This window comes from Petromyzon marinus, chromosome 45, assembly GCF_048934315.1.
Source record: "Petromyzon marinus isolate PM22_M1 ecotype Great Lakes invasive population chromosome 45, UKy_Petmar_22M1.pri1.0, whole genome shotgun sequence".
NCBI classification, from domain to species: domain Eukaryota; kingdom Metazoa; phylum Chordata; class Hyperoartia; order Petromyzontiformes; family Petromyzontidae; genus Petromyzon; species Petromyzon marinus.
This window is the reverse complement of record NC_133711.1, coordinates 541,397-567,364: the sequence shown is the minus strand read 5'-3', so window position 1 is coordinate 567,364 and position 25,968 is coordinate 541,397. Positions and strand designations below refer to the sequence as shown.

The 25,968-nt window shown below is 47.3% G+C and overlaps 1 protein-coding gene across 5 annotated transcripts; it reads right to left on the bottom strand.

Annotated features, from left to right (window-relative positions):
* Nucleotides 1-79: 79 nt before the first annotated feature.
* TM9SF1 (transmembrane 9 superfamily member 1) lies at nucleotides 80-25,767 on the bottom strand. 5 transcript variants are annotated; one of them, XM_032971237.2, is made up of 8 exons: nucleotides 25,483-25,766; nucleotides 24,181-24,240; nucleotides 22,669-22,788; nucleotides 21,074-21,562; nucleotides 19,783-20,260; nucleotides 18,819-19,004; nucleotides 10,654-10,927; nucleotides 80-7,736 (listed from the first exon to the last, which is right to left on the bottom strand). In XM_032971237.2, exons 3-8 carry the CDS (start codon nucleotides 22,750-22,752, stop codon nucleotides 7,343-7,345), a joined length of 1,905 nt encoding a protein of 634 aa, XP_032827128.1. In that variant the 5' UTR covers nucleotides 22,753-22,788; nucleotides 24,181-24,240; nucleotides 25,483-25,766; the 3' UTR covers nucleotides 80-7,342. The 5 variants fall into 5 exon arrangements, with proteins under 5 accessions (XP_032827128.1, XP_075930144.1, XP_032827130.1 ...); XM_076074029.1 differs by having other exon boundaries at nucleotides 22,669-24,240; nucleotides 25,483-25,767; XM_032971239.2 differs by lacking the exon at nucleotides 22,669-22,788 and having other exon boundaries at nucleotides 25,483-25,767.
* Nucleotides 25,768-25,968: the final 201 nt, after the last annotated feature.

Below are 25,968 nucleotides of genomic sequence, written 5' to 3'. Positions count from 1 at the left end.
GGAAACGAGCATGGTATGCATATCTCAGTGCGATTACAAATCACAACCAAAATGCGTTCATCAAAACAAATTCGACAGCTTGCCCTATCGGTTTTTTTCTTTATTGAATTTGATGCAATTCAAAATAAAATATGCTCCAACAATATCGTATCGTACACAGCAGACCCGCAAAATCCAGGCACCGCAAAACGCGTAAATCCCACCCAACAGGGACCGACGCTCACGTGTTCGCTGCAGACAAGTGTCGGAGAGTCGCAGAGGCGACGGGCCAGCATTGCCCACGCACTCTTTCAGGTGAAGAGTTCTTTTCTAGGACAGGTACTGTACAACGCACATGCACAGCGCGGACTTGGCCATGGGGGATGCAGCGACTTGCGAACACCGGCAGTGAGGAGTGAACTAAAAGTGAAAATGCCGTCATCGACAATGCAAGCGGGGCACGCGTGTTTGGGGATAGCGGATACACTCGGTGATCAAACGAGCCCTGCCTGCTGAACCGGCCAGGCACCCCCAACACTTGCTGGGCCCAGGCAATGCCCCCGTCGCCCTCATACATTGAATCAACAACCCCTGTTCTACTGAAAGAGTACAGTAGTATTAATCACCGGCCAGCAGAGTAAACTACAGGCACGCAGCCCGAAGCGTAAATTTCAGCCTGACATGACCACTTGCCCCCCATCTGCTGCTTCTGGTGCAACCCCCCTTAGTCAAAAACAACTCGGACAAGCAACCGTGGCACGAGTTCTACCCCTGAGCCGACCAAGCCCTCGATCCACCATCTGGTGTTAATGAAGCAGGCCAATTTTCATTGTTGGGTTTACTTTTCAATGTTGCTGTTTAGAGCACTCCTTTACATATTTCCTCTGATCACCGCAGCATCGCTATCCCAGCTGTTGAGAGCAAACCCCGATAGCTGTGGATTCCTATGGGAGCCAATGGGAAGCTAATGACCAGTTACAACTTAGCACGAATTTGGACAGCGTCTTCTGTAAATCGGCTGCGGTGTTGCTCAAAGTAACTCAAGTGCCCACAATGGGCTGTTCTACCCAAGCCACATGAAGAGAATTCAGAAAAACCTTTGTCAACAAGTCACGTGTTTTAAGATAGCACCTAATTTTATCTTTCAGAATTCTGCGATAAAAACAATCCATCTTAAGGCGGTGTAATGGGCTGTATGAACCTTATGTTAAATGTTTTGCTTGATCCGGGCCCAGCTTGACAACTTAGTCCCACGCTGCGCTTTCTATCCTTGTGGAAAGCAATCAGCTGCTCAGTGGCATGGTGGCGGTGGTAGTGGCACTATCCCACCCATGCATTGACAGCTTGGTACATAGGGGATGCTGGCCTAAGGTCGCTCAGAAATTACGGGAAAGTGTGCAGATCGAACAATTGTCTAAAAAAAATAAACACTAATGTAAAAAAAACGCAACCTTTAACACCCAAAAAACAAATAGTTTAAGTCAACACCATATTGAACCAAATGATTTGAAACCCACCAGATCCATCAGAAACACGAAGAGCCGATTTTTCTGCATAAACTTTGCCTTAAAACAGCACTGCCGTACGAGCAAAGCAACGTCATTTCACCTTCACAAAATCAACGGAATCTTCTTTAACCGCAAGCTTCCAAGTGTTTCTAATGCAGCTGACCGTATTTCCCGCAACTCTGAGGATATGCCTGACCGCTTCGTCACTAAAAACCCACCCGAGTCTCAGAATACATTAAAAAATTTAAGAAAATTAATGCACCAGCATTATTACAAGAGCCAAGTCCTTTGCTCTGGGACTCTGAACAGACGAAGCGATATCTTCACTTACGCACGTGAGATAATGGTTTACCAAAAGTGCCAACAATTCAGAATGTTAAGTAATATTCCTCGAAAAGGATCTATATACTTTTTATGGGAGCAGGGAAAAATTATAAATTTAGGATTGTTAGTCCTGCTTTTTTATAAGTTTAGTACTTCCTTGCAAAACCAGGGTTAAAGCAGTATTCAATTAACACCGCCCTAAAAACAATGGCTTGCTCTGGCACAAAGATGAAGAGCTACCTTTCCCTTGTACAGGGGTAATTACTCTGTACGTATTGAGATGGGTCAGGGAGACTGCAGCTCGCTGCTCTGGGAAGGACTAGTCATGAGGCCATACTGCCTTTGGGGTTTGCCGCAAGACAGCAAAATACATTTATCCAGAGATCACAGTTCATTAGGCTACATGTGCAGGCACAAAGAGCTGTGGGGTTCAGAAGAAGAGTGCCTTATCCGGTCCTCCTATACCCCCAACCAATCATAACACAGGAGACGTAAAGAGAGGCGCGCTCCTCAACATTCATTACAGGCGGCCCCGGTTCCCAATGCGGTGCCTAGAACACAATCGAGGTGCCGTGTAGCTCGCTGGGTTCACGCCCTCACTCGCTCGCTCCCTCACTCGCTCGCTCCCTCACTCGCTCGCTCCCTCTCCTCCCTCACTCGCTCTCCTCCCTCACGCTCGCACCCTCACTATCGCACCCTCACTCGCTCGCTCCCTCACTCGCTCGCTCTCCTCACGCTCTCCTCCCTCACGCGCCCTCACGTCGGAGGCATCGAGCTGGCAGCGCTCCGACCCTGGACACTCGAATGCAGGCAGCGACTAAAGATGACAGCAGATTTGAATGCTTCAGTGTTATTATTTCACGTCGGCCTGAAACTAAATCATTTTAATTGGGTTTTGTAAATCAGTCATGTCAATATGCGTAGGTCTATTTATAGCAGGTGAGCATGGGGAACGTGGCTCTAAAACAGCTAAACTATTTTTTCTTATTTTACCAGGTAAGGCCCACTGAGCTACAAAGCTCTTTTTCAGAATCGACCTGGCCACAAATGATAGCTCAACGAAGTGGCTTGTCATGTGGAAATTTATAGCAGCCAAATACTCTCAAAGCATATTGATGTGGATGAAAAAATTGGACCCGGAGAAAATCCACGCCACCACAGAGAGACACGCAAACCCCAAATATACAGCAGCAGCAGGCGTTAGGGTCGGAATTGAACCCACGACCTCCTGCATACCAGGCGAGGTAGTTAACATCTCGCCACCGCGGCGCCCTGGAGCGTTCAAACCAGCGCTTGTGACGTCAGGCAGAGGACTGCGATGTCACTTGTGGGTCGCTCGATTAGACGTAGCTGCGCCTCTCCTGTTGTAGGAATCTCAATAAGAGGGAAAGACGTTCTTCACTCCATGCCTAATGCTTGGAATTGAATCGATAAAAAAACATACAAAGCAAAACAGTACTTCTGATTTTGCTATGGGGAGAGAGGAAGGCTGCCGACGCTTCACAATCGTCACCAAGAAACAAGGGGAATAAAACAGCAACTCAAAATCAATGTACCATTGCACAGCAGAACCAGCAAACTGGAGAGAACCGGCTGAGCCAAAGGTTAAGTCGAAACGCAATGCAGACGACCTGAGCTCAAGCGCCCCACTTCGGATGGCTCTCCTCCAGCTGTCCACACACTCGCGCATCTGATGCCATTCCGTTTGCCCGATTTAAAATGAGGCGAGAGCTTTGATTGGAGACCCTTGGTGTACATTTACCACACGACAAGCGCTACTGCTCGAAAATATTTACAATTTAGTTGCGTCTCTAATCTGGGGCACGACCTGTTCAAATTTCCTGTCGAGTCTCAAAGTAGAAGAGGTCAAGTTTAGTTGATAAGTTTGGTGCCTTGGTAACATTGAATGAGACTGCATCTGCTCTGCGTTTGTCTCCACAATCTTGAGTGAATTTCAGACTAAATGGATTGGCAAACGTATAAATGCTTTAGAAGCGAACAATGGACACAATCATAACAGTCCCTCCAAAAACATTTGATTTAAATACACCTTAAAAGTTTCAATAGCGACTTTGTTATTGTTCGTCTTTACATTACATTTATTTACATTTCATTAACTCACGTCATAATGGCGAGTTGTGAGATTCGTATAATGAGTGTCCTTTATCCCCCATCAGTTCCAAGATTATTTATCGGGTTCCTCTTTGGGGTGTTTGGCCAATTCCTTGGTGGGCAAAAACAATGTTTATATCGCATTTGTGACTGCGCCCAGTATATGCAAGTACACACAAGCCGTGCATGCTTCACTGCTTACACCAAACTGTTTCCTGAACTCGTTACATGGTCATTGTGCCCATCGGCCTATTATCGTGAATTTCGTCATTCTGGGAATATCGTTACAGGGTCTTTAGCGGCTACTTGACAGCCAGACGGTGGCGCTTTTGACAATTGACAACTGGCCACCAAGGTGCCCTGGCACGCCTGCCAGAGAAACCCCTCCATCGTGGCACAAAGCAACGGAATTAAACGGTGACATTTCAATGAATTCGTTCCCTTTACGAAAACAACGGCGTTGGTGCAATTCGCATGAGAAAGAGCAGTGCCTTTGCCAAATACCCCATCATGCCTTGCCATCTCCATCCCAGAGAGTGAGCTGCATTTGGCTTGAAAGAGAAAAACATTTGTAGATTTGGTGTTGTTTGTTGGTAAACTTTGCTCATTGGGCTCTCATTCTGCTCGAGTCTGAGCTGATGAAACAAGCAAATGTGGGGAGGGAGGGGAGGGGGGGTTCTTACTCGTGTTGCCGAAAACTATCCGCCCGCCGCAGTTGCGAAAGCGACTTTGCGCTGCTCAGCCACTTTAGACGAGACCGCCTCTTCAATCCAGAAGAGTACAATTAAGGCAAAGGCCTTCCAAACGCCGACTTAGGTTTGCTTATTAATGTCACGCACATTTCACCTGTAATTCAAAACAAGTCCCAACAGAGATGTGCTCCCAATCGTGATGCTGTGACCAGGCACGGTGAACGGGGAAGCGTGGATGAGCAAGTCTCTGCGATTGGACAGCTGCGTCGCACGACGCTTGGTGACGCTCGCCCAAGCCGCACAACCTGGTGGAAGAGTTCAGCCTCTGCAAGTGGGCCGTGACGCACTGGTACCAAGTGTCGTGATCGGTCGCTCTTCTGAAGCACTTCGCGTGACCGAAGAGGAAATATCATCAACATCGCAGAATTGGGTCGGTGTTGCCACCCTCTGCAATTTGTTTCCAAACGGAATAACGACACGGTCGGCAGTCACCGTGCTCACAAGTGTTCCTGTAGCATCATGGTTGTCTTAGCCTGTTGAAGACGGTGCCATAGTCTCGCTGTTGAACACGGGGTGAACTCGGGAAAACCGCAGACACAGGCTCTCAACTCCTGCACAATGAGCCTCCCCTCAGTCCTGTTTTCATCTGCCAATGCTCTACATCCCCTAATCACCCAGGTACCAGCTCGAATGAAGACCCTGCCATCCAGGCTGCACAGTAGCACATTTCCAGCGCTCATGTGCGGACGCGCTCTTCCTGCATGACTAAGCAACTCCTTTGCAGCTATGCTACATGCTGCTCAACATGGACAACTCGAAGGGCAACATGCTTCTCTCCCCAATTAAAACAGACAAGAGCACATTGAAACAGAGGCGGCCTGGTGAATCAGAGCACTCATACCGACCAGGTCCCAGCAGATGACCCAACACTGTTGATATACCAGGAATTAATCTAGGCTTCAGCCACCTGAGATTAATTAAACCGGCTTCTCAAGTGAACCAAATGCGATGTATATGTCACGACGACTGCACCAAAACAACCCTATTTGGATGTGTGCTCAATTAAATTAAACCCAAGTCTATGGCCTACACAGCAGATAATAGCAAAGCAACCGATGCAGTACTCTGATTACGACGGATCATTAAATGGGAGGTGAGGTCGGTAGCGGGGCTTCAGAGTTGTTTTACTCTACGAGACGCGTCTCTGCCGTTTCGAGGTAAACTAGAATACTGTTGTAAAGAATTCCATTGTGCCTTGATGCAGAGAGACCTAAATTTTCAACGTAACAGATGTAAAATTTGAAATAAACTATAATTTTGATTTAAATCTTGAAACTGAGTGTTTTTTTTAGGTAATGTTTGCCGATGTACATATTACACATTTGGGAATGCTCTATTGGCACAAATGAAGGGCGAAGAACGTTAATTCAATGAAACACTTGAGAATTCTAACGATCCCTCGTTATAATTGAGAGTGTATAAACGGAGAACTGCCGAGCTCAATTCATGCAAAGCTGAAAGGTATTTTGGCCCCAGCATCATAAGAAAATTCCTACAGGACCTTGCAAGTCCACCGGAGCAAGTGGTATGTACAAATTAAAAGTGGCCACGTGCTCTAATGAGCAGAGGTCGGGGATCATCTCCGTAAGCAGCCCTGAGCCAGTGGTGGAAGTTCTACATTCTTTTTCCTTGGAGTCAGTCTCTCAATTGGATGATGATCATCGCTACTTTCCCACAAAGTGGTACCTGTCATATCCATGCTTTGAGAGATGATGGGCTGATATGATATACAGGCGAGCATATATGTGAAAAGCAGCATGATTCAGCCGAGTGGCCTCAGAAAATATAATAGGAGTAAAGCTACCAGCAGTTGTGGGATGGTTTTGCCCTTATTAAAAATCATCAGTAAAACGGAATACGTTTCTGCTGCGATACTTAAAGTGGCCACACATTCATCGTTTTACAACTGTCGTCTAGACCGGTGATTCTTAACGATAACGGTAAGGACGTCCCTTTACAGCAGCTATCAAACTCTCACACAGAGCCCATCGCAAAAAAAGTGGCGTCACGTCTCTCTGATATTAGCACTGACCACCTAGGGGAAGGGAACTGCTGGTGTGCAGATTCAGAAAGGGCACTCATGTACCTCTGCACACCCCTTGATATATATATCAGACCCTCCATAGCCTTTTAAGGAGTCAATAGAAAATAACGATGTCTCTGCGTGGAACTTGGTTGAAAACCCCAAAATGAAAACCAAAAAGTAAAGTCACTCCGTGCTCAGACAAGCATGTGGCAACACTTAGTCATCTCATTCATGGCATTGAGCCTGGAGAAGAAATTCCACATAACTATAGCCGAGGCCAGCTACTCCATATGATGAGCACTTTCAACTTCCCTCAAAGACACTCATTTTACTGATCCCAGAGAGATGGACTGAATCGACCATTCTACCAAGATGATAACTCACAACTTTCCACAATTAGAAGTCTGGAACACGCTGCTGTGCATGGTACCTACAAAGTGTTTGCAGTTTTTTTTTTCCCCATTGTGCCATGAGGCCTGAACATTTTTCATCGGAATGTTCATTACAATTTTCTTCCAGCTGACAGAGACTGCAGCTTCCCAATGGCTTGGGAGGAAATTTTAAATGGTGGCCGAACCGGCGAGAGGATGATTGGGAGAGCGAGCGGGTGGACAGGCAATCAGGCAAGCGAGTGAGCAGCACTAGTCCATTTTAAGGTTGACATAGATGTAGCGGATGAAGGCGAGCGACGTGAAGAAGGACACAGAGCCGAGCATGAGGAAGAAGACGTAGCACGTGAGCAGCGTGTAGCCGAAGAACTCGACAGTCTGCACGGCGCCCGACATGTTGGAGCGGCGGAAGTAGTAGAAGCCCGAGTAGAGGAACATGAAGAAGCCGGTGGAGCCGGCGCTGAACACCGAGCGCCACCACCAGCGGTGGTCCTCGCCCGACAGCTGGAAGTAGGTGAGTGCCACCGAGATGCAGGCGCTCACGCTCAGCAGGATGGCAGCGACAATGAAGAGCACGCCAAAGAGCGTGTACTGCTCGCGCCCCCACACCGTCGCAAAGATGTAGTAGAGCTCCACCGAGATGGCGCTGAGGGGCGGCACGGGAGGGGTGGGGGGAGCACGGGAGGGGGGGGGCACCGTCGGCGTTAGAGGCTTGCCGAGTCGCCAAGCTAAGCGGTTTGATCGGCTGTCACGATTTGGGGTCACCATTCGATTCAAAACATCAATTATTTTCTGTTTTGTTGCCGCCGCCTTGCTCGCTTTGTGAACAGTTATGTACATTCTAGATTTGAAGCTTTCGTGACTGCAAGGATTCATACTCATTGGTTTTATTCGGTAAAGTCACGTAGGTAAAACGAATTAAAATAAACAATTAAAACACGACATTTCGGAGGCAAACGCAAGCTTCCGTCTTCAGGTGGGATCAGACACAGCCAAAATCGCTGCTTGGTGCACGTGACTTGACCGAATAAAACCAAAGAGTAGTTATGTACATGTGGATGCTAGTGTATCATTTGTAATGTCTTATTTGTACTATTCTTAAATCTTGACTTGAAGCTTTCGTGACTGCAGGAATTCATATGCTTTGGGTCTTTCGGTAGAGTCACGTAGATAGGTTCAAAGAAAATAACAAAAAATCTACGAAGTTTCGATCGCAACACAAGCGGTCGTCACCAGGAAAAAGGGGGGTTTGTCTCGAATGGCAAACTGTTTATAAAGGTTTAAAATGGGCGTAGCCCAAGTGTAATGTGAGTGATGGTCCACGGCGGCGCTCGTGGTGGGTTTCCACCAATCAAAGGGCTGCCAAGTAAAAAATTAGCATGTCAATGTAAGATCGGAGGGCGACCTCGACGGCGAGGGCGCTGAGGTGGCTATGTTAATGTGAGAGACTAGCATGTTAATGCGAGAGATTAACATGTTAATGTGAGAGACTAGCATGTTAATGTGAGAGACTAGCATGTTAATGTGAGAGATTAACATGTTGATGTGAGAGATTAACATGTTAATGTGAGAGATTAGCATGTTTATGTGAGAGATTAACATGTTAATGTGAGAGATTAGCATGTTGGTGTGAGAGATTAGCATGTTGGTGTGAGAGATTAGCATGTTAATGTGAGAGATTATTCTGCTAATGCGAGAGATTAGCATGTTAATGTGAGAGATTAGCATGTTAATGTGAGAGATTAGCATGTTAATGTGAGAGATTAGCATGTTAATGTGAGAGATTAGCATGTTAATGGAAGATCGCAGAGCCGCCACCTGCAGGTCGGCACGTGAAGTTGGCTGTGCTAGTGTGAGAAATTTAACCCGTTAATGTAAAATCGGAGACCCGAAATAACTAACATCGGAAGGTGGTAGGATGGGAACATCACAGCCAGTTATGACTTAAACTGGTTGATAACGTCCTTCCAATGATTGCTAAGTTTGTACCCATCTTCTCGGTTGAAATTGTGTCTATGTCTGTAGATATGGATGGCTCATGAGCAATCTTATTCTCTCTGGGATCAGGGCTAAGCCAGCCCTGAACAAGATCCATTTATCATTGGGAAAAGTGACAGCAGCAGAAACGTCGTAGATTTTTTGTTATTTTCTTTAAACCTATCTATGTGACTTTACCGAAAGACCCAAATAAAATGTACCATCCTTGATCTGTTTCAGTGCTTCTGACAATATTTTGTTAACGTGTACTCTTCTTTGTATGGCTTGCGAACACATTTTTTTTTTAATTGATGAATGCTTAGTCATCATCGTAGCCACAAGTGAAAGTGCTCTTCTCTTACGGACACGTTCCTAGGCTGTGTTCAAGCATGGTCGACATAACTCTGAAAGTTTTGTTTACGAGAATCACTCTCGTGAGGTCCCTGCAGTGACGGTAAATTAAAGATAAAGGGTGCAATGTCGCAATGAAGTCACTGAAGAGTGTGCACCTGACCACAACTTTAATAGATTGAAACTCGAGTTAGACAGCCCAGAACACACATTATATATGTGTGTATATAAAAAAGCAAAGCGTTTTTTGTTGCATTCTGCTTCAAGCCGAAAGTGGTGGACTTCTGTAATCCAAAGTGGAAGTGGGGTTGGTGGATCACGCAGACTGTATCATGCACGATGAGACTCCCAACCTCGCAGCTTCGCAGTGATGTTAGTTTGTCTGCTGAGAAAACACTGAACCATTCCCTATGATGGTGTATGCAAAATGTTTGAGATTTTTCCTCTAACTACGTGTGGTATAAACATCGTTCATTTCCACCTTCAGTACCATGACAAAGTGTCCTGCCCTGCACACATGTTTTATTCAGATGACAGAAACTGGGAATTCTCATTGTCAAGACCAAAGAATCTCCATGCTTAAATGGGTGCTGGCCATTGATTATCTCCGTGGGTGGCTCTCTACCAATGCTGAATATTCCATGTTTCAACGGCAGCACGGGCCAGTCTATACCAAAAACTTAACACATACACGATGTTTGAATCTGTGTTAAAAACAATTTCGTTGAAAGTGGATTTTAAAAGTTTATCAAATAAGTGTAGCCATGTCTGAATTAAAACACCGTTGTGGTTACTGAGCAGTTATGACTGAAACAGTCCGAGTGTAAACATTCACCAGGCATTCATCCTGATTTACGAGCCATCTAAATTACTCGCCACCCACTCACTATTACAACATTCCACCGCGCAAACACTCGCTATACAAAAGACGAATCAACAAAATTACTCACCATCCAAATGCTTACCACCAAAAATAATCCACCACACAAAGGACTAATCACCAACATTGCTCACTACAGAAAACACTCAACACCGACATCACTCACTATGCCACGAGCCATTCATTCACCATCCAAACACACACCACCCATACTGCCACATTCACCCTCTCACCACTACACTTAGCCCATGTGGCATGTGCTCTGTGTGATTCATGTCCAGAGTGTGCTGCATGTCTGCATGTGCTACATGTCTGCATGTGCTACATGACTGCGTGCCCTGCGTGCACTGCCCACCTGAACGGCAGGAATCCCCCAACCGTCATGTGCACGACGGCCGACTTGTACCAGGGCTGGGCCGGAATCTCGCGGGCGATGTTTTTGGTGCGGCACGGCGCATTGAATGCGCCCGCGCGGTTTTTGCCGACGATGCCACCGATGACGGTGAGCGGGAAACCGACGAGAAGCCACACGGCCACGAGCAGCAGGATGGTGGTGGCGGGGAGCGCCTGGGTCGAGCCGTTGGCCCAATGCACCGAGTTCACGATGCTCCACGTCACGAAAAATGGGGCTGCACACGTATGCACGCACACACACAAATTTGCAGCGATATTAATGCGTGCATATACAGCCCTTTTGTCAAACCCACTGTTGGATGAGAGCTCATCCCCACAATGTACGGGCCGTGGGGGTTAAATGACCATGCCGTACCACGATGGTCGGTGCGGTTAGTGAAGGCAGGGCGCAGAGACGTTTGAGCATAGTGCAGGCAGTCCTCGAGTTACGAACACATGCTTCCATGAGATAATTTTTTTTTTAAACATGAACTCATACTTACAAACTGAACCACGGAACTATTTTGTTAAGTGGAGCAATCTTCCATGAGTTGTAATGAGTGAGCCTGGGAGAGAGTGTTTGTGTGTGTGATGTAGCCATGGTGACATTACCATCACTTAGTGGTAAATAGTGGGTATTCGTATTGGTATAGCTTTAACAGACTGCCAGGGAAAGTGCTATTAGCGAGCACCTATGAAAACAGGCAGGGCACACGAGGGGTGGGTGGTGATGTTTACACACCACACCAGGTTCTCATTTGAGGCTGAGTCGACCTAGGTGAGACCCATGATCGGTTCCGATAAACGTCACCGGTGTTGGCCGTGAGTGGGAACCGAACTCGGGTCGCCAGGTTCGTAGCACAGCGTGCTAACCGCTAACACCACCGCTCCTCACAACACACACGCACGCACGCAAAGCTACATAATGCACCACACCGAAGGCCAGATTCTTAGCTCTGATTTTCGCACACCACCTCACCATGCATCAAATTAAGGTCACCAGAATCACGATGGCACGGCATTAGACGCACACCCCAAAAGGTTTGCCTAGGTAATGTAAGGTGCTGATGCTACGACTCTCACCGGCGCAAAGATAAGTAGCACGGCAGGAAAAGCTCCACCGTAATATGGGAATACGGAAGAACGCAGCTGGCACGCGAGACGCGAGCCAGGCCCAGCGGTCACTCGAGCCGGGAGACACTCGAAGCACCTTGATTACAAGCACTTGAGGTGGTTGTGGTGGTGGTGTTGTTGCTGTTATGGGACGGTTCCCTGGTGGGTGCACTGACATTAGGCTCTGCTGACTATCAAATATGGAAGGACACTTATTTGCGTTGTTATTTTACTCCATTAGCACAATTGGGATGTAATTGGTGATAAAACGCCAAACAAATCAGATTTTAAGAATAAACACATAAACAGACACTCAGCAGGGCACATAAGCAGACACACACTCACACAGGCACAGAGTTACATAATTGTGCATGCGCACGCACGCACAAATGCACGTAAGCGGTTCGGATGCTGTCGTTTTTAACTGCTGCATATTGACGCATGTTAATGTAGCGGCTGTAAAAAAGCAACCGTCGTAAAAAACGATCCCAAAATAAAACACATTTAATCGACTCTAATGTTATTTTAACTAAAGCGCACTCTGAGTGGTACATTGATGAAGTCAGCGACTTACGCTTACAGTAAGTATCGGTGCTGCAGGGTAAGTGTTTGAGTAATTGCTAGGCCCAGGGTTAGGATGGATCTGAGCGTGAGGAGTAACTCTTAAGCGTTACGGTTATATGGGTAGTAAGTGTTAATGGTAAGGTTAGGGCAAGTGTTGGTAGTTGAAGTCGTGTAACTGTTAAGGATATTGTTAAGATACATTTTAGTGTAAAGTGAGCTTAGTTCTTTCACACCTGATGACGGTTGCTTGTGTTGCAATCGAAACGTCGTGTATTCTATTATTTATTTAATTTCTACGTGACTTTACCGAAAGAGTAATTCCTGCAGTCACGAACGCTTCAAATCAAGTTTGAGCTTAGTGTTTAAATGTCAATGGTAGGGTTTGGACCAAGGGAAGCGTTCGTGAGCGGGTAAGTCTCATTGGTAAGGATGAGATAAATTTTGAGGGCTGTTAGGGTGAGTGTTTGTGTTAAAGTTAGTTGAGTGTATAGGTAATAACAATAATTTCAACTTGTAACGCACACAGTATTCACTGTCAGAGAGAGACACGAGGAACCACAGACAAGCAGGAAGGAAACCACGCGAAGATCCAGCACCAACAAATCCCCAAGCTCTGCAGTCCTCCATATACATTAAGGTGTGGAATGAATGAATGTTAACATGTGGGGGAAACCCGGAGCACCTGGACAACACCCACGCGTGCGAGAGAGGGGGAGCACATCTGGGGGAGCAGTAGTGTAGCGTCTACATCATTAGACCTCCTTTGCCAGTACCAAAATGTAATAGGGTTTTTCCCCTTTTTTCTGGCAACAAAACTGAAACCTTTTTACAAGGATTCATGTCTGCATTAACCACAATGCCTGCAGTCAAAATGCAAACAAAAAACATACTATGATAATATATGCATTGTCCTTGAAACTGATTGGTCCACACCAAGGGACGGCTTTCTTTTGAGCCTCGCCTTTTAGCGTCATCTGGTCGAGCACCAATTGGGTCGAGGCTCAAAAGAAAGCCGTCCCTTGGTGTAGACCAATCAGTTTCAAGGACAATGCATATATTATCATAGTATGTTTTTTGTTTGCATTTTGATTGCAGATATTGTGGTTAATGCAGACATGAATCCTTGTAAAAAGGTTTCAGTTTTGTTGCCAGAAAAAAGGGGAAAAACCCTATTGTTAGTAGTGCAGCGGTTGAGCGCTGCGCTACAAACCCAGCGAACCGAGTTCGATTCCCGACGAGCGACGAACAAAGTGACAACTACAGTAAAACCTTGGATTGCGAGTAACTTGGTCTGCGAGTGTTTCGCAAGACGAGCAAAATTTTTAAATAAATATAAATTTGATAAACGAGCGAGGATCTTGCAATACGAGTAGTATGTATATGCTTTGTCTGCCGAGCATCACGTGATCACAACTGATATACAAGTGCTTTGATATGAGTGCTTTGATATACGAGTGCTTTGGATTACAAACACGTTTCCGCAACGAGTTATGCTCGCAATCCAAGGTTTTACTGTATTTGAACCTGTCCTGGGTTGACTCAACCTCCCCTAGGTCGACTCAGCCTCAAATGAATACCTGGTACGTGTGTAAACATCGCAACTGGGGAGACAAAGGCGGCCAGGCGTGATGCTGGCCACCCACCCCCTCGTGTGTCATGCTGGTCTTCATAGTTGCTCGCTAACAGTACTTGCTCCTATAATCTGTTCAGGCTATACGGGGGATCAATAACTTATTACACTTCATTAGACCTCCTTTGCCAGTACCAAAATATAATAATACGGTTTTTCCCCTTTTATTTCTGGCAACAAAACTGAAACCTTTTTACAAGGACTGCAGGTATTGTGGTTAATGTAGACATGAATCCTTATTACACTGTCATCCCATAGAGATGGAACAGGTGGAGTTCACATGCGTGCTGCACTGCCGTCTCCTGGCAAGGCAGGGTATGATACCCTCCTCGATGCCCATGGCAAGGGAGCTTCGCAACACTTGTGCAATCCACCAACCCTTACTTCCACTGGTGTGACAACAGGCGTGCGCCACCACTGCCAGGCTAAGCGTTGGTGCAAGTGTGTTAAGAGTGTTTGTGTTTGTGCTTTTTGCTCGTGTGTCTGCATTTAGACAAGTAGTAGGGTAAGTAGTATAATTTAGCTTTTTACCGAATTAGTTGCTGGTGCTAGCCTCCTCCTTACGATGACAGTAAAAATAATTGTGAGCGATAATGTTCATCACCTTTGCAGTCAACCTTAGTGCAAGGGGTCATAATTTGCAATAGGATCACAGAATTAACTACTTTCAGTCACAGTGTTACACAGCTCGAGGCAATGGCACACTGCTAGGAAATCGTGCTGCACGTGGTCACCAACCTGGGGACCACGTCCAAGTCTTGGGACCGGGGTTCGCACCGAAGCTGGTGGTAAACACTCTACCAAATAATTTATCTCACCTGCCACATTGGCCGTCTCTTAAGCGCGGCGCCAGCGTGCTTCCCCCCCATTCACACGTCCCATGCGTTTGAAGTTCATTACTTTTTTTCCTTCAACGTGCCCACTCCGAGGGATAGCCAAGCGCGCGTCTTGAGTTATGGGCGCTGCAGTTTCGAGGTGGGGTAATCAACGGGCCTATGGGCCCCGGGGCGCGCCCGCCGCTCCGCTCTCATCCCCTCCAGGCGGCTCTTAATTCACACATCGAGCGGGTGGGCGGCTGGGTTGCGACACGAACGGCCGCCACGAGCCTTCATATGCTGTCTTACAATGGCAGACAATTTATCTCTCGTTTAAAAGAACTTGCTTCGGCCGTGTGTCAAATTACATTCATGCGCGCATTTTTTTTCAAGAAACGAGACTGCATAATGGGTGTCATCTAGCTGACAATGTCTGTCGATTAAACAGGAGAATAAAAATAAATCAGCCTAAGAGTGTGTTATGTTGCTTCAAGGAAATGATTCTTCCTTCTTGAGCCTGTGGGCCTTCTGCCACCCTTATAAAAGATAATTAATCACCAGCCTCTGTACATTTCTTGCCAGTGGAATTTGTTTATACCGGGTAACCTTGGAATGGTTTTATCTTTATCAGCAAGATGCGGCCTCATAAACCAAAACGACTGTCACATTTGCGGAAACAGCCTCCCACAAAACCATGTGGGGTCCAAATATAAAGCTAACAGTTCATCAGGCCACACCTTCATAAAGGGACTCGGCAAAGTCTAAATCCCTCCGATGAATATTACCGGGAGACATTAATAGACAACAAGCCATCGTGTGGCTAATGCATCATTTTATAGGTGTCTGGATTTGATGTCAGCACTTCAGTAGAAGTGTGCTGGCTCATAGCAGTTCTAACTTAGTGCCTTGACAGGAGTACAGCATGCATTCATGCAGAGTCGTCCAAATGCCTCGAAAACACAAATGGCTGTCAGGAAGCCCTGGGAACCGGCCCACCGCGTGGGTGGCGCGAATACGCAGCGCTGGGGAGGGAGGCTCTATGAGTCTGGGGACCGCACAGAGCCCTCGCTCCCGATATCTCCCGCGACATCACACGCATGCCTACCATCACTCGCCACCTGCGGTTCATCTGTAGAGGCGGGCCATCCTAATGGACGGGCCATTCCTCAGGCTCCACGTTCTCCGCAAGTGCAGCTATGTGCGGCTCGTACACCGCGGTCCGACTAACGGCACCGCTTCGCTAAACGCGTCAGCGCAGAGAAGTTGGTGGCGCGAGGAGCGAGTGGTGGTGACTAACGAGCCTTCGCCTCCATCAATTATCTCTGCCCGAGCGCTTGGCGCCGTCACAGCTATGACGATGCCTGCGGCTCTCCGCCCGACCCGAAGACCTCGGAGGTATCCTCGTGCCAATCGCTCAACGGCCACGCTGGCACGATTAAAGCTCTATACACACACGGCTGCGTCCAGCGGCCCATTTGTAGCAATGCAGGTGGTCGGCTTCACCTGTGAAAGTTTAATTAATCGGCACGCTTGCTGCCGCTGATTCTGTGTGGTGGAAACCCACTGGCCGAGTTATTTTGTAGGAAAATCCTCATGTGACGGTTCCTGACACATGCGGTTTCTGACTGATGCTTTATGTGGTGGTTTAGATATGATTTTGGGAGCCCACTATAGTTCATCATTACTTGCGTAACAGAGAACTTGGACACTATTCAAGTAACACAATATTTATTCAATTGAAAGTCAGTGCCTCCATGATCCAAGGGAACATGGGTCAGTGCTCATCTACAATAACAGCCCAAGGTCTGTGTAGGAAATTGCCATATCATTATGGTGGACACCCCATGTATATTATACACAGAGAATGCAAGGGCCCCCATTTAAAACTCAAGTCAAGTTTGTAAATATCCACATAATTACAACACAATATAATTAGCATTTCTAACAGCATCTAAATGCCAGCCACATCGTGAGATGCTGTACAACAGTGGACCATGGGGAGAGGTGGAATGTTCATTAATTAAAACAGAATAAGAATATTTATTTATACAGTCATACGGGAAGGGCTTGAACCTGGACCTGAACAAGGGCAGAGAGTCAACAACTTGCATGGATGGGGGAACGGAGTTCCAAACCACAGGGCCAAGGACCAGCAGTAGAGAAGGGGGTTAGGTGAGTGTTTTTCCAAAGAGGCCTTGGTTAGTGGACACAGCAACTACGCGATGAACCAACAACCTACTTCCTGTACTGATACCTGCAGGTTGTGAATGCAAATGAAAATGTGAGGAGTCACCGGTGTTTTTTTCAGCTCTACAACTCAATCAAGGATCTGGGAAACAATTAAAATGCAAAATGAGCAAAATCTGTTTTTCTGAGCTTTAGGAATTAATAACGATGAACCCTAATAAACCTAAAAGTTATTTGGTGTGGCTTTCCGAGGTTCAGGAATTAATTATGAAGCCTGTTAATTCTAAAGAAGTTACCCTGGCACCATGCATCAGGAACTAACAGGGAACGCAATCATTTCCATCGCACCTGAGTATGGCTCAGCCCTAGAAATTCACAACAAGACATAAGGATCCTGAAGATACCAGTCTGGCTTCAAGTTTCAGATATTAATGAACCAAAAGAATCATGAAGGTGCCTTATTCTAATTGTGTTACAATATGTCAATCTTGATTTGATTTATTATTTGTGCAAAAACAGTTACTGGACGTGTGAATTCTTGTTCATTAAACTCAAATAAATGAATTATCATTGTATAAGCGTCGTGATGAGCCGCGACATCACAGCCACCGCGCATGTCCTTGTTTTTTTCCCGACATCTGCAACTCAATATGCGTCTATTAATACAGACACATGCTGCCTTGTGAACGTGACTGCACAGCGGCACGGGCGAGCAAGTGGGCGGACAAGGCCCTGTAGTGCAAATTACTGCAGCTCTGAAAAAGTTCTGCAGCCAATTGGAAGCTGTAACCCTATACCCAAGTCCAACCCTACCAGCCTCATTCCCATTCATGGTTATCGTGCCCCTATTACTACATCTACGAGACAACATGTAAGATATAAGAATAGGTTTTACCCTTTCTGGCAATAAAACAGGTGTTAAGATGTTAAAACATCAAACTGAAACCTTTTTGCAAGGAATGTTTGCATTAACCAAATATACTTGTGGTGAACATGCAAACAAAAACGATGCTCTGGTAGTATATGATGCATTGTCTTTGAAACTGATTGGTCCACACCACAGACCGCTTTTTTTAGAGCTTAGTCTCAAACAGTGTTAGACCAAAGGACGCCAAAAGGTGAACAGCACAAAGACAATGCCACTATCAGGACATTGAGAGCTCAGGGTGAGCAGCTACATAATGGGGCCTCCCTTGCCAGTGTCAAAATATAAGAATAGGTTTTACCATTTCTGGAAATAAAACAACATGAGCAGTTTTGTCCTTCTAATTATATTTCAACCGTGCCATCAGCTAAAGTCACGATTTGTAAAACTGTTCACCACTCCATGTCAAGAGGATGGCCCTGGAGGATGATGTCACAAAACTACTTCTGAACGTATTTAATTATAGGTCTCTTCAGCTCACGAGTGGCACATTTTTTATAAGCTCTGCAAAGAATGTTATTCTCAGAGGTGGAATAAGCCAAATGAAATGAAAACCCAAATTTACGAAGATAGTTTGTACGGCCATTGGTGACTATCCTGTGACCATCACTTCCTGAATACTTGAGAATGCTGGAGGGTCACCAGGTGGCTCAGAGGTCAGAGCCCTAAGCTACCACCGCCGAGGTCCCCATTCTCAATCACGTGCGGCTGAAATCCAAACTCAAACTGAACATCTCAGCTGTGCCGGGGTCAGTTGCCTAGCGCGGTACTGCCCACCCACCTCCCGAGCCTCCCGGCCAGGGCCCACACCCAGTCCCCCCTCCGATCGGTGGCGGCCGCTATACTGCCGACAGTGTCCGCGTGGTTCAGCCCTGCAGCAAACGGCGGATTACCGGAGAAGAGCGAGGTGGTGAGCACGATGTTCCACACCCAGTTGGTGCCCTGCAGGCGGCGGTAGAAGCCACTGGAGACGTAGCCGGCGATGCAGCACGTGAAGGCGTAGAGCAGGATGGCGGCCGAGTTGATGGCGCCGTGCCGGTGAACATTAAACATCCCCATCAGTGCCATCACCAGGATGCCTGCCCGAGGTAGAGACAAACACCGTGGGTTTAGACGGCTGGAACAATTATTTTGCCCGTGAAGTTAAACACGTTGCCATAATTCTGGGTAATGATGCAGGATTAGACTACAACTTTGCATATCCGACCTTCCCATTGCCACCCCAACTAACGGCCTATACGCAGAGCAGTGGGTGCACACGGTGTAACTGTTGTGTTCACAAATCCGACATTTTCACACTCAGTTCTTGATTTTATGTACATTCGCTTATGTCTCAAGTACATTAAAGCAATTACCCATGTTTAAAGCAGTTTGCTCATAGTTAGATATGCTTCGTTGTCCTGTACATTCTTTATTCTTGAGAATTCGTGGTACCACGAATCCTCATAATTCGTATAATATAATTCACTCCGCTTGCTTAAATGTAACATTCACATAAACTTTCCCAAGGATGTGAGCAGCAAGTGAGTGGGCAGGCAACCAGTTACACAGCCGGGCAAGTGGGTGCGTGGTGTAAGTGGGCGCGTGGTATGAGTGGGCAAATAAGCAGGAGGTCGCGCAGACTGGTGACTTGGTCAGTGAGTGAGTAGGTGGATTGGTGATCACGTGACCAGGCATGTTGGCGAGTCAGCGAGTAAACCCGTGGGCAAGCGGCAGAATGAGAGTGCGGTTTAGTAGGCCGAACCTCGCAGTGGCAGATTGGATGAAACGGGTGAGCAGGTGAGGGGTCATGAGAGTGGGCGAGGTCAAAAAGAGGGTGGGCAAGCAGGTGAGCAGCGGCCCGGGCTGAGCGCTCACCTGTGGTGAGGGTGAGGAACTGCGAGCCCACGCCCAGCACAGCGCACAGGAGGCTACGGTGCTGGGGGAAGCGGAAGACATCTGCGTGGATGATCTTCCAGCCGTTGTCGCCCTGGTCGAAGTCCTCGGCCGCCTCGTCGCCCACGTTGTAGCGGGCAAAGTCGTTCTTGAGCACGCGCATCAGGATGATGAGCACGAAGCCGATAAGCAGGAACACGAGCACCATGGAGTTGATGATGGAGAGCCAGTGGATCTCTAGCGTCTTGGGGAAGAAGCTGCGGTCGCGCAGGCGCTCGCCGCGCCGCTCGTACGGCACGCTCGTGGGCTGCCACTTGACAGTGTAGGTGTGCGTCACCACGGCGCCGGGCTCCAGCTCATCCAGGCTGTACGGCTTGGCGTCACGCGTGCTCACGTTGGCAAAGATCACCTGGTCACCGTTGTACTCCACAGTAAAGTGTAGGTGTGTCCACAGCCCCACCTGCCGCCGGCACCAACAACAGCATCAACGACAATGCCGTAATGTGGTGCCAGCTGTTGGTTCGTTTCCCATTTGGAGTTCCTCCTGCATGGAGGTGCTGTTTCTAATACAATAGGTGGCTGTCAACCCATGAACATCAGAAGGGGAACTGCGTTTCAATTTGGAATTAAAGAAGCGCTTGCACTTCTCCCCATCTTACGACAAAGCAAAAAGCATTGTTGTAACTACTTCTGAAAATCACTTCAATAGGCCCTTGATCCACATTCGGTACACACCATTACATATGCATAGTGGTGTATTTGTCACATTCCAATTAAACTGAAATTTAAAATAAAATGTTATATGGTGTTTAATGCAGTTATTGGTGATCGGGCTGAGATCAACTCACTACACTTTGAGCCACCCATAATTAAGGGTGGCTCAAACCTGGATTCGAAAAACAGAGCTATGGTGCTGCTGTCCTCTAAGCCACCTCTATACGGTTCTTTCAGAATCTGCACTTACAATGAGGGCTGGAATGAATCAATCAAAAATAGACGCATACAGAAAACTAATATAAATTGATAACAATGTCATTAATTTTTCTAGGGAAACTGAATTGAGTCAACTTTTTTTTCTTCAAATTTTATCACGAGCTTCGGGCTATCGACGGAAGAGATAATATTGCCCCGTGCTTGCTTAAACAGGACACTTCCAATGATCGTAACTATGCTTATAACATGCATGCATATTTACTGCATTTGCCCAGGTGCCCACCCAGCTGCCCGCCCGCCCACCCGCCCGCCCGCCTTTCCGTCTCCCCAGCCACCATACCTTGTGAGAGTGCGGCAGGAATCCGCTCTCCTCCACGTATCCGACGAAGCCGCGCAGGGGCACGTCCTCGAGCACGAACTCGAAGTAGTAGAGCTCCTCGATGGCCTCGTGCAGCTGGTGCAGCTCGGCCTGCGCCAGCGTGACGTCGCACAGCTTGCGTGGCTGCAGCACGTCGCGGCGGAAGTGCAGCTCGTAGATGGAGCGTGCCATGCGGTCGCCATCCAGGACCTCGCCCAGCGTCAGGCTCTTGTGCTCAATGTGTTCGGGCCGGCACACGGGCAGTGTGTAGTAGTGGTACGTCTCGTGCGGGTTGTGGTACGGCCCCACCTTGTTCACGTACAGCGTCACCACCTCGCCTTCTTTGAAGTGCGAGCCGCCCGCGTGCGCACGCCCCACCACCGCCGCCGCCGCCAGCAACAGCAGCGGCAGTGCGGGCGTCCTGGGGGAGCGGCTCGCCATGGCGGAGTGGAACGTGGGCGTCAGGGAGAGCTGCGGGATAAGAAGAGAGCGCCGCTTGGTCAAGCTCGTGCCAAGCGCACGTGGCAGAGTAATTGTGTGTTGGATCCTGGGCTGTTCTTGTGCCGCCGCTGTGTCCCCGTGAGTTTAAATGAAGGGCCCTTCACAGATGAACCATGCTGAGGGAGCATCACGGTGATGGAGAGCCAGCACGCTTTAACTGGGCTTACACCAGAACGACATCACTAGGTCACCCGCGGCAACAAGACAAATATGCTATGACGTCACTCAACAAACCTGTGCATTTATATTTTATACCTCTAAGCTAACATATAGCAAGTTAGTAAACTCTCTTGAACTTGCATTAAACAATGGTACAAACTTTACATTTTTTTAATGTAACTTAATGACCACCACTATTCCCCTGACCTCATGTAGATTCCTGCCCAGTGATGGTGTCCACCTGGGTTGGATAGTAAGCCATGCAGAGGTCATGGGAGTGTGGAGACAGAGGGCAGGGGGTAGGGGAAAGGGTGGAAGGGGATGAGGCTACTTGGTCTGTGGCATGACACACACACAGGCTCAATATGCAAACCAATATCCCACTCAAACGTGGGATAACGTTTCGAACGTTAATCAGGGGTGACAGCAAACTGACACCCAGAGCAAAGGCAAGTTGAGTTGAAGAGCGAGCCAGTTGTGGTTTGAACCACTGTCCACAGACAATTTCCAAACAAGGGCCGTGGAACAAACTTTACTTTCTCAGGAGTTACAAGGAACATAGAAGCCACATAAAAAATGTCTCTTTGCTTTTTGCTATTGTATGAGGTCCGACATTTCTCTACATATAAACACAAGAATGCTTAAATCACTGGAAGATACGTTGCAATGAGCTTTAACAATATATTTTTTAACCTAAAAACAAATGTATCCCAAGTATGGCTGTGCTTTAACAATGAAGGGGACTTAGTTATGTAATGAGGGGTCTACCAAAAATCCGGTGTGGTGGCATGCCTCCGTGATCAGCACTTTGGGCGGCAAGGGTTAGTGGATCACAAATATGTGTTAAATGTCTAAAACCATTGGGCTGCGAGATGGCCTAATGGGGTGCCACGGTGGAAAGATGTTAACTACCGTACCTCGCATGGTATACAGGTCGTGGGTTCAATCCCGACCCTGATGCTTGTATATTTGGAGTTTGCATGTTTTCCCCGTAATCGCATGCATTTTTCTCGAGGTCCTCTGGTTTTTCCCTCCACCTTTAGAAACATGTGTTTAAGAGTATTTAGCTGCTATCAATTTACACATGATAAGCCACTTTATTGAGCTATTACTTGTGGCCAAGTCGCTTCTGAAAAAGAGCAATATAGCTTTTTGGACCTTATCTGGTGAAAATAAAATCGATATACATTTTAGATAAAACCATTGTCTTATCCTATCATTAGATGGGCTTTGTACAGACCATCGGAGATGCTCCACACAAATAAAAACACTCCTGATAAGGGGGAATTGGCCAAACATCCCAATGCAGGATCCGGCTACAATATGCACTTGGGATTCAGTAATATTTTTGGGATAAAATACCATTATAAGATATTCATGTAAACTATTTAAACTATTAAGAGGGCTTGCCCAGAAAATTTCACTGAAAGGAATGATGGCCGATAAGTCAAGAATAGTAATGGGAGTAGTAACCAAAGAATGGAAGATGCCTGAAAAGACATCCAACCAAGGAGATTGAGCTCAGTTGACATGTAGGTGCTCGGTTATTATTACATTACAGGATCGTGAAAGGTGGTGGCAGCGTAGGGAGGCATTCATCCAGCAGGTAAAACTTTTCTGCAAAGTTATAAAAACTCTGTTATGGAAACGGTATCTGCAACACCCGGGGGGAGGGGTCTCATGGCGATCTCACTGCGAAAGTGGTTGGGATGATTGCCGATTACAACAAGTATGAAAAACAACAGTTTTTGCATTTAAGTTTGGCAAAGGATGCTACGTGTGTTGCTTGCAAAAGTTAATCATGAGAATTCAGCAAATGCCAAACTCCATTTAATCCATTCATATATCTCGTATACGAGGTAAACGTCAAGCTTAGGTCAAATTGTCTCCCAATTCAAAGGAAAAATGGTGCAGCATTCATCTCCACTGGTAACCCTGAGTTACTGATGGAAATTCCACATCCCCATGGCGAAAAACAATCACTTCATAGGCCTGCCACGATTGATTTTCCAAAAAAAGGTTCTCATTTGGTTGACACTAGAGGGACGACAAGCTTAGTCATCTGCTGACCAGGATTTATGTTTATACGTTTTAATTAAGTGGCCTAAATACAGCAACACTCGGCCAGTGTCGGGATTAAAATGGTAATGCATTAGTCTTGTTGTTTTCCCATGCTGTTGCTTTGACTTGTGATGACCTCCTGTATCATTTGGGGAGTGCCGCCATTTCTAGACTTAAATGTAGGTTTTATCAGCTTTAATTGATTAATCATGAGTGTCTTTTGTGGGGTTGTCGAGTATATCATTAAGGTAATTAATCATAGTTGCTTAGGCTCTGGTCGACATGTTATTTAAGCAGTCGTTGGTCAGTAAAGCTGTTGGTCCACTTTTTGCAAAAAGTTCGCTTTTAAACATGCGTCACTTTTTTACCTTTCTAAAGTTTGTGCGGAATGCACTTTTCCACGCCCATTGCCCACCCCCCCGAAGGCACTGAGGAAACACAGCAATGAGTGAATAAATATAATATTTTCCTGGGTCAGGACGTGACACGCTGCCACGTAAACTCAACGGTCAACCGGAACAGGTATCGTGGTTTCATGCGAAGGCAAAAGCCGTTCCGGGTGGTGGTGCACGAGAGCACTGAGCCGGCAAAGATAGAAACTGGCTCAAACTTAGCACGTCAAGAACGGGGGGGGAAGAAATTGTAATCCATGATGAAACACCGAATTGTGTATACAAATACTTCACCCGCATTCTACGAAACAAGTTTATCATGTACTCTGTTTAGAAGCTGTGAGCCGATTTACACTAAAGTTCCTGAAAAATCTCAGCTTTCTAAGCACCCAATCGGGTTAGCGTGGCATGCACGCAATGGGTAGTGAGGCCAGGATCAAGCAGTGCTTTGTATGCCCGCTGCTGTTGCGCAAACACCACGAGGCACTCATTTCAGGTTGAGCGTAGCGATTGGCACTTTAGCAGAGCGGCTATGTAGTTCGTAGGAAAACGACATTACTAGTGGCCGTTTTGCGATATCATCAGTGTCAACCTCTTAAATGTGGCACTGCACTTTCGTGGTGAAGAAACTTGCAATAAAAGTCCTTCTGTGCTGACAGTCCCCAGAATCACAAATCTTAAATATAATCAACAAAAAGTAAACAATGACAATCCACATGTAACCACCTTCAACAATATCACTGCCGTATAATACACAGGCACGGCACATATAAACAGACGTGTCTTTGTATGCCGCCCCAAACACGAGAGAGTGAAACTCAACTTGCTCTCACGAGGTTGAATAACGGGCACTGACAAGCGAATCTCAATGAGCCCTTAGCTGAACAAATAATGGGACACGTTCAATACAGGATGGAGCGACACTTCACCTGTTTCGGCCTGCGCGACACTCGCCGCCCGCCACTATCAACGTGGACTCCGACTCCAACTCGGTGAATAATTTACGAGGCGCTTCACAAATTAACTCACGGCTCGGTTGGACTGCCTCGGAGTCATGTAGCAACGAGAGCGCAGCGGCGCTGTCAGTCCGCACAAAGGCCAAGTGGGCAGGCGGCAAGGCACCTAATGCGACATTTCAACCGAAGCTCGGCGGGATTCACGCCGAGCGATGCAACTGTCCGCGCAGGTCACGGCGCCGCCGTCTCGTCGTCCGAACGAAAAGCGAACTCAGTGAGCAGCAGCAACAACAACAAAAAACATCATCAAGACACGTTTAACCTCGGGCCTACTGCGGGCGCCAGTCAGGCGAACGCGGCCTCCGCGCTCCACCAGTCGACGGCTCCGGGCACCGCGGCCTTGGCTCTGCTGCTGCGCGCGGTCCCTTCCCCACACCACTACCGGTGGCCAAGGCGGGGTGCGCGCCGCCGCTACCGCGCGGCCTCTGTCTCTGGGCCCGGGATTCTCCGCTCCGCCGTCTCTGCTCGGCCGAACTTTCTCCGCGGCCACTGCAGCCGCTCGCTCCCGGAAGCGGCGCACGTCACCACGCTTCCCACAATGCCCCGCGCGCGCGGACTCAGAATCGACTCCGCCTCCAATCTCTGCTCTTCCTTTGCGTTGTCGTCGACAGCAGTTTACTAATAAAGTAGCACTCTATAGTAAGCACTCTATAGTAGGTACTCTATAGTAGGTACTCTATAGTAGGTACTCTATAGTAGGTACTCTCTCTATACTAGTACTCTATAGTAGGTACTCTCTCTCTACTAG